This window comes from Physella acuta, unplaced genomic scaffold (assembly GCF_028476545.2).
Source record: "Physella acuta isolate Inbredline_101_S28 unplaced genomic scaffold, ASM2847654v3 ptg000421l, whole genome shotgun sequence".
NCBI classification, from domain to species: Eukaryota; Metazoa; Mollusca; class Gastropoda; family Physidae; genus Physella; species Physella acuta.
The window spans coordinates 218,586-235,697 of NW_026731940.1; the positions used below are offsets into that span (position 1 = coordinate 218,586).

Genomic DNA, 17,112 nt, shown 5'->3' on the forward strand with positions numbered 1-17,112 from the left:
GAAGGGTGCAAATCGAAAGTTTGAGGGGGGGGGGGGGCAATCGAAAGCTTGAAGGGGGGTGCAAATCATAAGTTTGTCCCCGTGCGCCGGGAAGGGTCGCTACGCCTCTGAACTGAACGGAAAGGGAGGACGGGGCAGAGTTTCTTACAGTCTACCGCCCCCCCCCCCGAACGAAATGGAATTTATATAGAAAATATATACATTTAACAGTGCCCCCCCCCCCGAAGAAAGTCTACCGCCCCCTCCCCCCGAAAATTTTAAGTGCCCCCCCCGGAGAAAAAAAGTCTGGAAGAAACACTTAACGGGGGGGGGGGGGGGTTCGGTATTGTGTGACGAGATGGAATGGAGGCTCAGAAAGTGTGACGACACACTTTTGTCACAGTAAGGTTAGAAACTAACATTTTTAAAACTATTTTCTTTTCCCTTTTTTTAAAATACTGTTTTTGTTAATTGTAATTGACTGATTAATATAGCAACAATTTAACCGAGCTGTGGAAATATTTTAGAAAGAAAACGAGTGTTTTTTTTTTAAAATACCACAATTTTATTGGGGGAGCGCAGGAGTTGTAGCCTGAGGTGTGACATTAGGGTGTGTTGGCTTTTCATGACGATGTGTGACGGTGGAGGGGTGTAGGTAAAATTGTCAAAAAAGGCGTGTCATCGTTTATTGATCACCCTCTATTTGAGGCAATTTGTAACGATGGGGAAGGAAATCATTTTTAAAAGGTTAACAATAATATAACTCTCTTAAGCTTTGCTATAAAACAAATACCAGGCAATTAAAATTATCGTATGCTATTAGGAAGTGGGCAGGTGTGATGCTGGGCTCTCAGATAAAATACGAAATCGAAAATGTACTACTCATTTACATAATACTTCCGGGTCGAATATTAAGTGTAGCAGAATGGAAACAAGCAACTGAAGTTAAACGTAATAATACTCAGCTAGATCTAGATCTAAATAAATACAAATGGCTTTCTTCATTTCAAGTTTATTTTTTCTATTAACTATCTGCACGACAACACAAGGAAACGTTCGACTTGTATGCCCTGAACCCATTAGTCTCCAATCTGACCATGAATCTGTCACATACTTTGTAAGTGTGGTAAATCTAAAATCTAAAATCTCTAGAGAATCACAAATCAAGAAGAAATTGAAATGTTGATTAGCCTGAATTGGGGGGGGGGGGGGGAGGCGGGGGGAGGTTGTTAAATAATAGATATTTTTTTAAATTTTACTTGAAATTAAAATAAATGTAACTAGACCAGTTCGTCTAACTGTTGTGTATTAATATGAATGAACTATTAGTGTACTCTACTAAATTAACTCTACTTAGTACTATTCCTCTCCCAACTCACTGCAGTAAAAGTAGCCTAAGCAAGTACAGTAGAGTAGTCTCACTTATTGTGACTTAACAATAACATCTTACCCAACACTGCCCAACAGACATTGAATTATTAAAGTGTTTGTTGGGTAGCCTCTTTGTTATTTATTTAATTCTCTTTACTATTCAAATTCAAATTTATTCAAACAACGGTTACAATTGTAGGCACAAAGGCCTTTTTTCACATTGGCCGTTTAAACAAATAAAACAATTCAATAACACATAGCAGTAACACATAGCACTAAAAATGTGGAATAAAGAAACAATGGTACATAGCTATCATACATAATGAGATAAAAAAGAGAATATAATAGATGAATGAGAAATGTTACAATGAGTCAGTTAGGTCATTAAATAATTTTAGTTTTAGTTTAGATTTGAATATATTTTCAGATCTAGATAGCTTTATTTTATTAGGAAGATTGTTCCACAAATTAGAACCAGAATAGGCGAAGCTATGTTTTTGGAAAAAGGTTGAATAAGGGAATGGTAAATTAAGACTATTAATAATACTCTACTAATACTCAATTACTAGTATTTAAGGGAACAAGATACCCATGTTTTCGATAAAATGTTAATTTTGCTACCCAAAATTTTTATTTCTTAATTCGATACTAATACCTTTTATCTATCTAACCCGAACATTTCGGACTTCTACAGCTTACGGTTATTCGTTTATTGCGATGTGAAACATGGTACCCCCCGGCAAGTTTTCACACTACTACGCGGACAGCGGCTATCTTCGAGCGGGTATTACATCATTTATTGCCCGCGAGGCACAATAAACTTTACAGCAATCTAAGGGCCAAGCACTCGTGTACCCGCTGGTGTAGTGACCTTTTCTTTTGTTCTAAAAATAATTGGGATAGAAGTTGTTTTCTACAAAGTAAAATTTTATATTAAACTCCATATAAGGGCATGCGCGTAAAATTTATGAATGGGAAGAGGTTCATTGATACGCTTGACCAATCATATTATAGTACAGTAAATCAAAATAATTCACGATAGGCTGCAACTAACCACGTATGCTAGGCAGCCATCTTGTTTCTAGATAAACAAAACAATCGCCTGTCTCGTTTGTTTACCTCATTTGCGTATACTCTTCTATTTGTTGTTTTAAAGTTATACAACAACATTAAGTTTAATAATTGAAACTTTGCCTAGAAATGTACTGTTGATTATCACTGGAACAATATTAAACACTGTTGCGTACGCTTTAAAATTATACTAAGCTGAAACAATGCGTCATGGACATGACTATCAGTTTGAAGAATGTACTGTCCATCCCCTTTACTCCCTTCATTACGTTCTCGCCATTCAACCAACGGCCGGTTTATAATCTTGTTACGGCATGCTGTGATAGGCTTGAATGCGTTCATCAGGCTTTACACCGGACTGTATACGACACATGTGTTAAAGTGTATGCCCATCTCTCCGTACAGGGTGTGCTAGCAACGAATGTAAATACTAGATAATAGTAGATAGGATAGCTGGGAAGCATTTACTTAGGCCCTGTACTTGACCCTATCTACACAGATGTGTTATTCGCGGTTGAATGAACATTGGTAATCTATGGCTCATCGGTTCCTCACGCACTATCCAGCGGTGGGATGGGGTGGAGGGGCGTGTCTAGCCTCCAGCGTTGTACCCAGTGTTGTGTTGTAGGCTATTATCATAAGGCAATAAACTTGTGTAAGCTACAATTTGAATAGAGAAAGACATTGTTTTGAAGTGAGAAGACCGGCTAACAAACAAAACTTTATCTGGTTTGATGATAGCTGTTCTGAGAATACCGCTCGATTGATAGGATGTGTAATACTTAATAGTCATACATTCATTACCTGTTGTATACATATTTTCTGCTTACATAGAAAAAATCTATCTAAAGCTTACAACATAAATCAAAGCGTGTTTTATTAGACAAATGGTTCTTCCACATATAACAAGACGTTTTTTTCTGTTTTCTATAAGAGAAAAAGCACCGCGCCTTTTCCCGCTCTTCTTTTCACGTTTTCTCAACTTTGCATTTTTACTCAAAATTCAACATTCAAATCGCTAAGGCTTTGGAACCCTTTGTCATACAAGAATAAAACATTCCACATGCGTTCAGCATTATACCATCTACAAAACTACGTTTGTACATTAAGTTTACTACAATACTTAAGGAAATATTGATATTTTTGTAACACCACCCCCTAATTTTTGTACATAAATTTACGTAAAAATTTGTATAAAAAATTGAGTACAAGCTATCGCAATAAGTAAACGTAGAAATGTATATTTTGGTTTGAGAAATCTAAATCTTTCATCCGTTTTTTAAAATCTCTTATGGGAACAAAGCCTTAGCGATTTGAAAAGGTGTTAGTTTTCACACCTTTTCGCTGTTTCCATGGCAACCAGTACTGCTATTGACGGCTATATATTATTTTTGTCTATAGTTTAGCAACTATAATTATATGAACTTATTAAACATCCAGAAATGTGTTAAATAAAAAAAAAATTTTTATCCGTGGTGCCTATCCTTAATTGGCCACTATTGTTTAGTAATTTAGTATTTCTAGTGCAATAATCAATTTAGCATTCGACATTAGTACGATTAGTTAGACTAAAACTAGAAACTTTCTAAGAAAGACTATTAAATTAATATTTCTCTTCTAGTCTTCGATTAACTACACCTAATCTATAACTAAAGATGTGGGTGTTTTATTATAAGTACCTATAGTATTGGGCCTAATAATAATACTTAGTATTTAAGCCTATCAATTAGGGCATGTTGAGGTCTAATACATCATTTCACAGGTATAAGCATTGCTCACAAAAATGTGTTAAAGAGAGTTCAAGAGCATCCAGTGGATTTTTGCCATTAATCTATTGGAAAAATATGTTTGGTTTATTTTCTTATTTTCAGTGCATTCAAATGTTTTCTAAAGACACAGTATAAATTTACCTCATCGTTTTCAAAAGTTTAATTTAGACTTAGTACATATTTTAAAAACAGGCAATTAACTTAATCTCACATGTGTATTATAGATATGCTACATTGATGTATTAGATAATTTAATATTCTAAGAAAATAAAATTATGTTTCCAGAGTCAAAATACCTGTGACCAGGATGATACTAGCAGTAAAAACATCATGGATGTCTCACCTGGACTTTTCACTATAAGATTTGAAGAGACCAAGTTTCAATCAAGTTTGTATATCCTAATTAAAATCTGAAAACTTATTATGTGAAGAATATCTTTTTACATAAGCCAAATAATACATTGAAAATTAAATGACAAGTACACAGGCTATTTTTATTTTATTTCTAAATTAATGCCCTGATATCCTAATTAATTATAGATTCCCCATTCCGTGTCACATTAATTGGAGACTCCAAAGACATAAAGCTTGAAGAAATAAAGAATGGCACCAACTCTACAGACAGCTCAGGGGACGAGACAAAGTACAGCTGTTTGCTGCTAGATCACATCCCACACAATAACCAGGCTGTTGTCAGCAAAGACTGTATTGAAAAAGTTTGTTTTTACTTCTAATGTTTTTATTAGATGTTGGTAGATTTGTTTGAACTGTTGCACTATTTAAAGTGTACAAGAAGGTAGCCTACGTGTATAGTGTTAACTTGATTTTAAAATATAATTAGAGAAAATGTTATCACCAACTGAAACCATTGTTACATCTCCATGCTGAATTTTATTAAACGTTTTGGACATGAAATGAGACAGTTATTGTCCCTACTTCTAACCACATTGACTAAAACAATTTTCTTAAATTACACATTTCAGATTTTGCTAAACCTAAAAAAACTTATCACATGTTAAAAGCTATTAGAACAGCATCATCTCAATATGTTGTTTTATATGGAAATTTGTTGTTTTTTTTTTCTTAGGGAAATGGCAACCCTCTTGGAATATGTAATGGAAGCACCTATTACATCACTATTATGATACCAGATTTGAATTGTGAAAACTGCCAGCTGATGTTACAGCAGATAATCACACCTCAAGGTCTTAAATGTTTTAGTACACTTGTCATATTTTTTTTAATCACTTGTTTATTTTTCTATTTAATCTGATATATTTTCTGTGATTTTTTTTTAATGACCAATATATAGTTATGTACTTTCTCTCTCTTTTCTAGAAAACAAATTGTGTGATTTGACACAGAGAAATGACACTGGCAATGCTACTGACTGCATTGCAGTTTCTAGTTGTGCTAATATTAGAATTAGGTAAGTGGAATCTTTTTTTTATTTACCTTTTAAAGTAACTAGTGTACAGTAATGTGAATTTGTAGTTATTTAAAATCTATTTTAAGTTATATACTCTGTATGTTACTTTATAATGTATCTTTAGAATTCCTGCTAAAGTGTTTTTAATAACATTTTAATTTTTTTATGATTATTAGGCAGTGGGGTTATTTTTCAACGTCCAATTTCATCTGTGTGTGAGACAAAGGCATGAAAATTTAAATACTTTAAGGCTATGTTTACATGCACTTTTGCTGCTTGGGCTCTTAAAATTCAACAGTTTCAATTGTTCACTCACCTCCTAGATGTATTAAACACACACCTGAAAACAATTCTCTACCTCACAGGCCAACTGCTGATGGTGTTAACAGGAATCTGAGCTACTGTTCTAATTATTTAGACAACATACCAGGTGACTGGCCCTACAGACCACAGTATTTATACAAGGTATTAGTATTTTGGTTTTTATTCTTTCCTTTTTCATACATTTTGGATTATTTTTTATCATTTCAAAAAACATCTTCATTTTATAAGCCAATTATACAATAGTGTTTGTTAACAAATTATATGCTAGTAACATAAAAAGTTTATTCCTTATTAGAAATGAGGTTTAAATGTCTTGTCCTTTTAAAAATATCTTAAACTTGCTTGTCTCATTAGAAAAAACATCTTCATTTTGTAAACCAATCATGAATAAGTAACATTTTACACACAAGTTAATAGTTTATTTTTTTAAAAGAAGTAGAGTATTATTAATTTACTTGTCTAGCCATTGAAAAAAAACAACTCCAAATTGGGTTTTAAAACCATCAAGCTTTTGCCCCTTAAATTCAATATAAAGTGTAAATACAGAAATTTTTTTTCTTTTGCCTAACAGACTGATGAGGGTGCAAAACTAGTATATGATGTTCTTCACAAGAAGTTGCATATACATATTCCTGATGCCTTGAAACTGTGAGGGTTCTTTAGATTTAATTGTTTATTTTGTGTTTTTTATGTTAATTACATTTTATTTATATTTAATAAATGGGCAGGAAATTATATTTATTTCATTAATTTTACATAGAGGACCCGTAGAAAGGGTAGAGATAAGAAAAAATATCAGCATCATATGGAATGTCACAATCACAGAGAAACAGAAAATTTCAAATTCCTTCTCAGTCACATGGGAAGAGCTCAGTACATTTGAAGTGGAAGAATTATCTGTAAGTAGTTATGTATTTTTCATCTTAGAAGCTAATGTGCTGCTTTGTACTTCTTACAGGCATTTTGTTTAACATACATTTTTTTTTAAATTAGAGGGATCAACTTGTGCTGAACATTGTTGGATCTGACAAATCTCTCGCAGGTGATATAATCCACTCAGGGGAAGTAAGTACTAAATATTAAAAAAAATATATGCTAAACTTATTCATAAAGAATGATGATTTTTCAACTCATCATGTTTATTTATAAAAATTTTAAGTAAAGTACCTGAAGTGTTAAAATTAGAACTAATCTTAGATTGTTTTAATGAGTAATGCTATATTCTCAGCTCTTCACTGGAGGTAAAATTGGTGCTTTACACGATGAGTACAGCAAGAGTGGTTGGTTGGTGGCCAGCAAGTTTTTAGGCCCCCAGGCAGAAGATCCCATAGCCTCAATACCTGCTGGACCTTGTGTGCCCAAATCCAGTTTCTACACGGTAGGATGATGATCTCTATTATACTATTACTTATTGAAAATATTGATGTTTAGATCTTTTTTAAACTACCAAATATTAACTATTGCTGTAGTTGCTGGTAAATTAGTAGATGAGGAAGTATATTTATTATGCTAGAGGTTATTGGTTAAAACAAGGTTAGGACAAATTTGAGCCTAACCTGTGAATGTCTGAACACATTAAGTTGAATGGTGTGCCCAGCATAGCATAGAGAAGAAATGTTTTTACTAGAGTGGTCTTCCTCTTCTTCCATATGACCCATCAGGGGTTAATTGTTAAGTTAAATTAGTGTAAATGATGTAAAGTGTAACAATTAAATGCCTAGGCATATAGGCATATTCAGTGAATGATAAGATTTGAATTTCTGTGCTAATCTAATGTCAATGTTTACAATATAACATTTTCATCCTTAAGCCTACTTACAGTCAGTGTTAAGTGTATCTTTTGAATCCCTAGGCTTATCTACAGTCAGTTCATGTGACAGCTCACGGCATCCTGGGTATGACAGTGCTAGAAAACAGGGCATACATCACAGCTGTCCTGCATGTTGAGAGGGAACAGATAGAGACCATAGTCATCAGTGGACCAGCACTTGTAGGTAGGTAATGTGAGTCACAGCAAGGGCTTTGACTGTTACAGGGGCTGCTTTTAACTACCAGAGCAGGTTTATACATTATTTTAGGGTGGATACGGTAGAAAGAAGTAACATGAAACCTGCAGCTGAATTCGGATTGATAGAGCGAAATAGTGTGATAGCCAAAATATTTTTTCTAGGCATTCCTCTAATAGAAATAAATGTTTCCACATATTTTTTCCAGGTATTCCTCCCATAGAGATAGATGTGCCACCCAGTTTTACAGGGATATTACATGCTGCTGTGGATATAACCAAACAGCTGCCTTACATCAACACAGGTAGGTTGATATTTACTGACAGTTAGCTCCTTCTTTCACTGAATAATGACCCTTAGTTTTTACATAGAATGTTATTTTAAATTACTGTGCCAAATATTTTTTTGTTTTAATGTGTGCTATAAGGTGGTGGTATAAAGTAACATTATTCCTATTTTTGTTATTTTATGTGAACAATCGCTAAAGAATCTTATACTTGCAGGAATGTTTCTGAAACATTTCTCTTAAAATATCAATTCCCTGTTCTTTATAGGTTGATAAATACTTACTAACAAAAAACAGGTATCCCTGTTGAAATATATACATAAAACAAAGGAAATTTAAATACTACGTGAAATAAATTTTAAATTATTTTTATTGTACAGTACATCGAAAGTTGAATCTTTTTGTTGTCCAGTGTGGAAAAGATGTGTTTGTTTAGATGAACCATAACTTTTGAATATTTTTTTGCACATTTAGTAAAGTTTCTGAAAACTGTCAGTGTGAAGACAGATAAAGAAAAAAATGTTTTGGAGGGTGACTTGGAAGAAGGGATGTATGTAAGTGATTCCCTTGCTTCCTTTTTTACAATTTATAGCAATAACATAAAACTAATAGTTACATTTAAAAAAAGATTGGCGATGTGCCTATAAAATAATTATATTGATGCATTGAACTAAATACTTCCAATATATAACAATAATGCAGGCTGTACTCAGGGATCAGAGAGGTCGTGTTCGTGGCTTGACTGAGATTCAGATCACCCAAGGACAGTGGCTAAGAGTAGATGTTGTTGTATGTAGTACTTTATACTTCAATTTTCATTTTTACCTGTATAGTCTTTAGGGCATCTGACTAGTATTTTTAAGTTTCGGTTTATTTTTTTCAAAGTGCATTTTGTGCTGTTTTAAAGATCACAGAAACTAGGGATTGAGTGTTTAGTTATACAGTTTTATTGATAAAATGACTAAAAGATTTCAGGTCATTTGTCCTCATTGTTTTAGATTTCTGTTTGTCAAAAAAGGCATTAACAAGCACTTTATGTATTACTTTCAGGATAAAAAAAAACAGATTATGTTGAGTTTGTTTAGGCCCTAGTGTTTAAATTTAATTTTTTTGTCAGCTGAATGATCTGGCCCCAAGCCTCCAGTCCGCTCATCTTGTTGGTCCCAGTGGTAATGTTTTAGTGGACTTGAGCAAGGAAACAATCCACTGTACACAGCTGTTCTGTTGTATAGAGGCCATGCTGTACCATGTAGGTGGTTTTGTTAAGTAAAAATAAAATTTCTTTGCTTCTTCTTCTTCGTTCTTAATTGAGAATATGGTGGAGGATTTAGACAACAAGTCCAACTTCGTGAATAAACCGGACTGTGGTCTCCAGATTAGCAGGTGCCCCATATAATTTTTCCCTGAGTGGGGTGAGCAGGGGCCAGTGTCTGACACGCGCCTGGCTATATAAAGAACATTCCTGAAGGACGTGCTCCGTATTTTCCGGGACGTTGCCACAAGGGCATATTTCACCACACCCAATTTTTAGTTTTTTATGCATGTGTTGATTTAGTCTGTTACGGCCTGTTCTAAGTCAAAAGATTATGTATTGTTTTTTTCGTGTCAAATTATAAAGTAACAAGTTATTTAAAAGTCCCGTCAGGTTTTATTTTAAATCTGTTATTCTGCTCATCTTTTTTTACAGACATGTGTATACATGTGTACATGATAATAGTGTCATAGATCTATACAGTTATGTAATATTCAATACTTGTTTACAGGAGTTGAGTAGTGAGGTTCTACTTCACCTACTGAAAGGACAAGCTGCCATCAGGGTGACCTCAGAGGGTGGTAATGTCACTGGAAATGTGGGTACCATACAACATTTATTTTATTTAAAGGACGATTTAGTTTAAAAATAATGCTATTTCATTCAGTTCAATTTAATATTTAAAAATAATGTTCTTATATTATAATAATTTATGAGAGTATTGACAAAAAATATTTTTCCAATATTTATTTAATCAGATTTGTTTGCTTCGTTAGGTTGTTGGTTCACTGCTGCAGTACTGTGGGATGGTGGAAGGAAAGTGTAAGTTCTATTGGTGGTTTTTAGCGCAATTTCCATTTTGGAGAATTGCGTTTATTAACCCGTCATTTCTGAATGGATGAATGAATGAATGTGTGTCCGCAGCTTTGTCGTATCTCCTCCTCAACGAAGCAATATCGAGGACTAGTTCCAAAAGCAATTATGTTAAGCAAGTTACGAGGATGAACATAGGCCATAAAAATTCCGGGTTTCTTTCATGGATTTCCCGGAAAAGCCAAAAAACCTCGAAAAAATGCAGTTTTTGGCTCATATCTCGGCAACCAGACCACTTAGCGACTTGAAACATGTACCAATCGATTCCTGCCATAATTTAGAACAATATTGCCGAAGAAAGTTTTCAAAAATATCCTTTCGTTCGGTCACAAAAATTTTTTTGAATTAATTAAAATTTGGACCGAATTAGTAGGCATTTTTATCCAACCACACCACACGCGTCATCACGTTCAATAGCTGCGCCATCACGTTCAATGGCTGCGTCATCACGTTCAGTAGCTAGACGCGCAATGGTTTTTAGTCATGTAACTCTATTGTAAATAAAACATGTATTTAAACCAATGGTTTTACTAACCCTGCTCTTGATTTACGCTATGACAGAGCTATTTTTAGATAACATAAGGAAATTGCGCTAAAATTGTCACTAGACTTTTTAATTAGCTTGTTTTTTTAGTATTGCTTATTTATCTATGCAATAAAAGTTTGAGTCTGCTTCTTGTGTGGGGTTGGGTGCATGTGTGTAGTTGGTCTTTATGGTGTGATTTTGACATTAGTGTGGTATATACAATATCCCTGTTGTAGTGTGGTATATACAATATCCCTGTTGTACTGGTTGTACAGGTGAAGACACAAGGAATAAGTTCTCCTTGAATGGGATAGGAGTTGATCAGCTGGTGATAGGGAATGGACCAGGCAGGGAGTGGCACCAGATGGAAACTTTCATCTTGGACAGGGCCAATGTGTTCCAGTATTGGTGAGTTGGGACAAGTGCCAATGATTGTGTGTTCATAGATAATGTTCTATTTCAATAAGTTGAGACATTGGAACATGTGCCCAATGTTGTGTGATCATATACATTATGCTCCAGTATTATTAAGTTGAAACGTGTCAATAGTTGTGTGTTCCAGTATACCTAAGTGAGAACATGTGCCAATCATTAAAAAATTTCTGATACTATAGTAAATCTTTTTTTCTGATCACCTGATGGCTCAATTGTTTATATTGTTAAAGTTCCTATTTTTCCCCCTGGTCACCTGACAGTGTGCAGGTAGACAACAGGTACTGGAGTGGCATGAACTACAGCCTGGAACTGGACAGTGGAGGGAAGGTGGATACAGTTCCCTTCACACCTGTGGCCTCACTCAGTCACTCATTCATTGCATGTGTGAGTAGAATCTAATTGCTCTAGGAATCAGTCTGTTGTGTCATTTATAAATGATGTCACATATCATGGGAGGGGAGTAAGAGTTTGGAATTTTGTCACCAAGGCGGTTTAGTTAAGAAAATGTTACATCACAATTTCGCTTTTTTTTTTAAATTGTTTTTAACTGAATTTAATCAGTAATTTCTCATTTTTAAGATCTCATTTGAAAATAGTAAATAAAAATTGCTAGTTCAAAAATAAATATTGCAATGTATTGCATTTGATGAGAAGGGGTGGGGGGGGGGGGGGGGGAGTTTATCTTTTTTGTGATGAATGAAACAGAAGGGTTGAACATCATGGATGGTCTTAATATAAAAATATCAAGGAATATTTGTTGAAAACCTGACAGGTTAAAAGCCAATGTTTCATAAACCATTTTAATTAAAAACTGTTCAGAAATAATATTCTTTGACCAATGATAAAAAAATTGACTAATTTCATTACAATGTTTGATAATGTGTTCATTAATTAAAAACTGTTCAGAAATAATATTCTTTGACCAATGATAAAAAAATTGACTAATTTCATTACAATGTTTGATAATGTGTTCATTGATTCTATCCTGTTTGGTCTTTATATGTTGATGGCTTTGTCCGATTTCTAGATTTTCTTGTAAGTGAAGTGCCTTAATTTTTTTTTTCAAAGAACAATAGGCTATTGTTGACCAAATTTACCATTAAGTTGCCTGAATAAAATATAATCAAATGATTTTTTTAAATTTTAATTTAATAGACTCATTATTCAATATGCTAAAATTTCCTATTCTTTACTTTGTTTGAACAATGGTAAGTGCCTTTGTCTTGACATTATTTGTCACCTAAATACTACAGAATCAAATCCCATTGAATGACCAACGACTTGCATCAGACTCTGTGTCCATAATAGTAAATGGTGACACCAACATCAACAAGGGCTTACCACCTGTATATAGAGGAAATTGCATCAAAAGCAAGGTTTGTTCATTGACTTGTGATACTAGCGATGTCACTTTTCCCATATTTTAATGGAAATCCAGTTTCCGTTTTAAGGAAAAATTTTCCACCAAAATGAAATTATTTTCGAAAATTAGAACTTGCAGTTTTTATTTGTAATGATTTTGATTTATTGTCAGAAACATGGGTTTGCATGTAGTATGACAAAAAACTTTTAATGAATGCTGGGCACGTTAGAGTTTGCTATAAGCTTATTAAATTGATGAAATTGCTGAATTAGTTTTTAGGGGTGAAATGCTTATTATAATTTATTTATTTCTAATCACAATTTATATAAAAATAATTTGTCCATTGTAACCAGACACATAACATGGGCAGTGACCAGTACAACTGGTCAGCGGATTCAGAAACGTACCAAGACATCTACGCTGTTGTTTCAGACAACCTGAAGATATATTTGGGAGAGAATTCAACCTTCTATAGAATGTCATCAGAGGTAACATGGTCATTCAGACCTTGGTTAAAGCAAATATTTTACTAGCTGTTGTAACTATTTGTAAACTGTTTGTTCAATGACTTTACAAATGAGAGGAAAATGCTTAACACTCTAAAAACTTAAGGGTGATGTGTTATTTATACCATATCAGTTTATGGTACTAGGGTAAGATATAGGCTCAGTCTTTGGTTATGTGTATAATATCAGTTTAGGGCAGGGGTCGGCAACCTTTTGAGGCGGAAGAGCCAAAAGTTAAAATTTACAAAATTTCCCGGTTTTTAAAGAGCCACTAACATTTTTATTTCAATATTTTATTAATTGATTAGGATTAGGTAAATAAATTTGATTTGTTATTTAAAATAAATAGCTTTAAATATGACATAATATTTATTCATATAAAAACATACACTTGTTTCGCCAGAATAATGAATTTAGTAATAAAAAAAAAAAACTATAGGACCGTCCCAACCACATTAGGAGCAGTTACCTTTTTTTTTTCTTTCTTTATGGACACTATTGGCTCAGGAGGTGTCTCCCATTAGCCAGGCAGGCCGCAACATGGCAAACTCCGACTAACTGGCTTAGATATTTGTTTGATTACCGTGTATCTGTCACTTCTGTCCTTTGGTTCCCACCAGGCTTATCTTCCACCCCACTGAACACAGGGTAAACTCGTACCCCACCGTCCAGTATCCGGCTCCACAGTAGGAAGCTAATAACTAAAAAGAACTAAGTCACTCAGGTCAAATTAATGATTACTGACGGACAGGTAGAAGAATGCATTCTTAAAGAATAACATTCCCCATTTAACGATATTTGAAAAGTCGACACTTTGGCAGTGGCAAGCATGGAATTGTTGCCATAGGGCTGGTCACAGCACGGCTGTCCGTATACTTTCTACTGCACTTATTTTCACTGTTCTCTGATGAGTTTTTTCTACTGTTTTGTGTTTCTTTACAGTATAATTTTGTTATGAGTTTTGAAAATGAAATAATATAACTATTAATATTTGTGCAAGGAGCAGGAGAGCCGCATCTTGGCATCAAAAGAGCTGATGCTGCTCGCGAGCCGCAGGTTGCCGACCCCTGGTTTAGGGGGCATGTGTTGATCTAGTCTTGTAATGTTATTTAATAGTCTAGTATTAGCAACCACCTGTTTTAGTCAAGTCACCTATGATGGCACTCTCAGAGACTGCCATGAATAACATACCCTATTCACTGAATGATGATGAGCAGATTGTTTTCCAATCGACACCATTGAGTATAATGGTGTTTAATAAACCTGTGTACACTTGTTTCAGAGTGACTATCAAAACTGCAAGTTCAGCAAGGCCAAGAAGCTGGAACTACAAGACTCAGATAAAGGGATCTACTACCAGACATTCACACAACCTGGCAAGCTGTACATAGCAGATATCAACACATGCAACACATCCAGCCCTCATAAGTTTACAATACATGTAGCGGAGAAAAGTAAGCTTCTTTTTTTTTAAATAATTTTGATTAAACCACTCTAATAAATAACTAAACGTAAAAATTAACTCTGCCTATTGACAAATCTTGTGTGCAACTGAAGAAATGAAACTTGATGAATTAAGACTATGGTGCTAAAATTCACTTCTATTTCTTTAAACTCTGTTTCATAGCAACACGTTCAATACCATCTGAGCAAATATAAGTTCTATTTATTTGTGGATTTTAACATTAAATCAACCATTTATAAATCATTATATTTTTTAACAATGTTTATGTTACTAAAAATTAAATTTGTCCTCCAATGATGGAATAAAACTATTGATGAATCATGTATGATTAATTTACTGTTTGAGCCATAATCCCTCTCCTATGTTTCTCCAGCCAGCATGGAGGATGACAACCGCCATGACGAGTGGTGCAGGAAGTCAATGTACACAGTTTGGCGCCAGGGTCAGTTGAAAACCTGGCATGAACCAGAGGTGTCTGGCCCAATTCTCATTGGTCTATTGGTAGGTCTGTCCCTTGGTGGAATTTTCTTAGCCTGGCAAGGGGTCAGGTTGCGAAAGTACTCAGACACTTTCAGGAGCCACAGTGACAATGTCTTTGTTAGGTTTTAGATATAAGGAGGCACAAATGACAGTGTCTCTTAGGTTTTAAAGTTAGGAAATTTTAATGATACCAATAATCTTGGTAATAGTTCTTTGTGATACAATTAAACTTACAATATTATTTAAGAAAAAAAAATATGTTTTTTTATCAATAGTTAGTAAAAAAAAGTCAAAGTAGATTATTAGTCCTTGAATTAATTAATAAATTTGCCATCAAAGTGGCATATCTGTTATAGAAATGCTACATTATTTATTTTGATAATTTGTTTTCATTTTCTCCTACAATTAGAAGTGACCAGTTTTTAAATTCAGGTTTTATTTTAAATGGTAAAATTATATAACCTATAATCTACCTCTTTAACTTAATCTTATTATAGTGTCCCAGCTCAGACAAATCATGAAGATTCTAATTAGTGTACTTGTCATCATATGAAACTAGTAACATTCCCTTTTTTTTTTACAATAGACTGTTACAACAAATGAAATGTTAATAAAGCAGTAGAACATAAAGTTAATTTTGTTTCATAACTGGTTTATATAGTCAATGAACATACAACCTGATTTTTGTACTTAAGAATTCAATTTAAAACTTCTCTGGTATTTTTTATTTATATGTATTAATATAAGTATTCAGTTGTATGAAAAAAATGTGGAATGACTAATCTAAGACATTACATGGGGTAGCCTGTTGTGTTTTAGATTCTCTAAGTAAGCAAAGAAGTTTTCAAATATACAGCCTTGTCAGTAGTTATTTCGGCAGCTGTCAGTTAACTGTGTTGCTAATCTTCTTGTTATCGAAATACCCTGTACAACACGAGAGTTTATCTGCCTTTGCTCTGCCAAAATTGTTGTAGCTTCTGTTATTTGCAATGTTTACAAACATTTCTGACCTCAGTAACAGAGAATCTCAAATTTTTTGTGAAAAAAAGAAATGCTTAATTTTTCAACACGAGAGTTTATCTGCCTTTGCACTGCCAAAATTGTTGTAGCTTCTTTTATTTGAAATGTTTACACACATTTCTGACCTCAGTAACAGAGAATCTCAAATTTTTGTGAAAAAAAGAAATGCTGAATTTTTCACAGAAAACTATTTTTAAATATTATTTTATTGTGGTTATTGTGTTTTTTTTAAAATGAGAAATAATCAAAAACTGTTGCCAAGGTACATGATTTGGTTGTAGTTTAGCCTTTAGTTAGATATTAATTTTTGTTGTTATATTTGGTGTGTCAATGTGTAACATTCTAATTGTTCTTAATTGATTTGATTGTACTTGTAACTATATCTCAAGATAATTTTATTTGTGTGTTTGAAAAGTTGTATACAAGTTATTGAACTACAAGAATGGTATTTTCATAAATCAGTTTAACAGATATTACTACAAACATATAGCTGGATTTGTTAATATTTTACATCAAATTTTCATATAGTTAACCAGTGTTGTAACACCCATTTTGGTGTCATCTCAGTCTATTTAATCACATACTACATTGATTGTTGTAATATTATCACATGGTCCAATGTAGCCAGTGATAACTGTAGTGTGAAAATTAGTACTTACATTCCTTGATCTCACTTTTACATCTTAGTACACAACTTATACTTTTATGTGATAATGCTTGCTTGAACTCTGTCCACATCTGCATATCATACTTTTACATTACATGATTTTTACAAATTATTCTAGTCTACTTTAATTACCTAACCAATATAAAATATATTTGTTATAGAACTAGAGATCTTTTTTTTTATTCACTCACATTTTGTAAAATAATGGTATTAATTTTTTAGTTCTACTTACGCATTTTTTGTGTGTGCAATACTGATTTTTATGTCTCACTTAATCAAAAAGCTTTTAA

The 17,112-nt window shown here is 33.5% G+C and overlaps 1 protein-coding gene across 1 annotated transcript; it reads left to right on the forward strand.

Annotated features, from left to right (window-relative positions):
• Positions 1-967: 967 nt before the first annotated feature.
• On the forward strand, positions 968-15,656 carry LOC131942722 (uncharacterized). Its single transcript, XM_059302643.1, has 24 exons — positions 968-1,096; positions 4,476-4,578; positions 4,731-4,906; positions 5,278-5,395; positions 5,529-5,619; positions 5,985-6,084; positions 6,515-6,591; positions 6,704-6,842; positions 6,937-7,008; positions 7,172-7,321; positions 7,796-7,937; positions 8,158-8,253; positions 8,710-8,789; positions 8,938-9,024; positions 9,353-9,484; positions 9,999-10,085; positions 10,264-10,309; positions 11,162-11,294; positions 11,582-11,705; positions 12,575-12,697; positions 13,038-13,172; positions 14,473-14,644; positions 15,029-15,156; positions 15,633-15,656. Exons 1-24 carry the CDS (start codon positions 971-973, stop codon positions 15,654-15,656), a joined length of 2,661 nt encoding a protein of 886 aa, XP_059158626.1. The 5' UTR covers positions 968-970.
• The last annotated feature ends 1,456 nt before the right edge of the window (positions 15,657-17,112 follow it).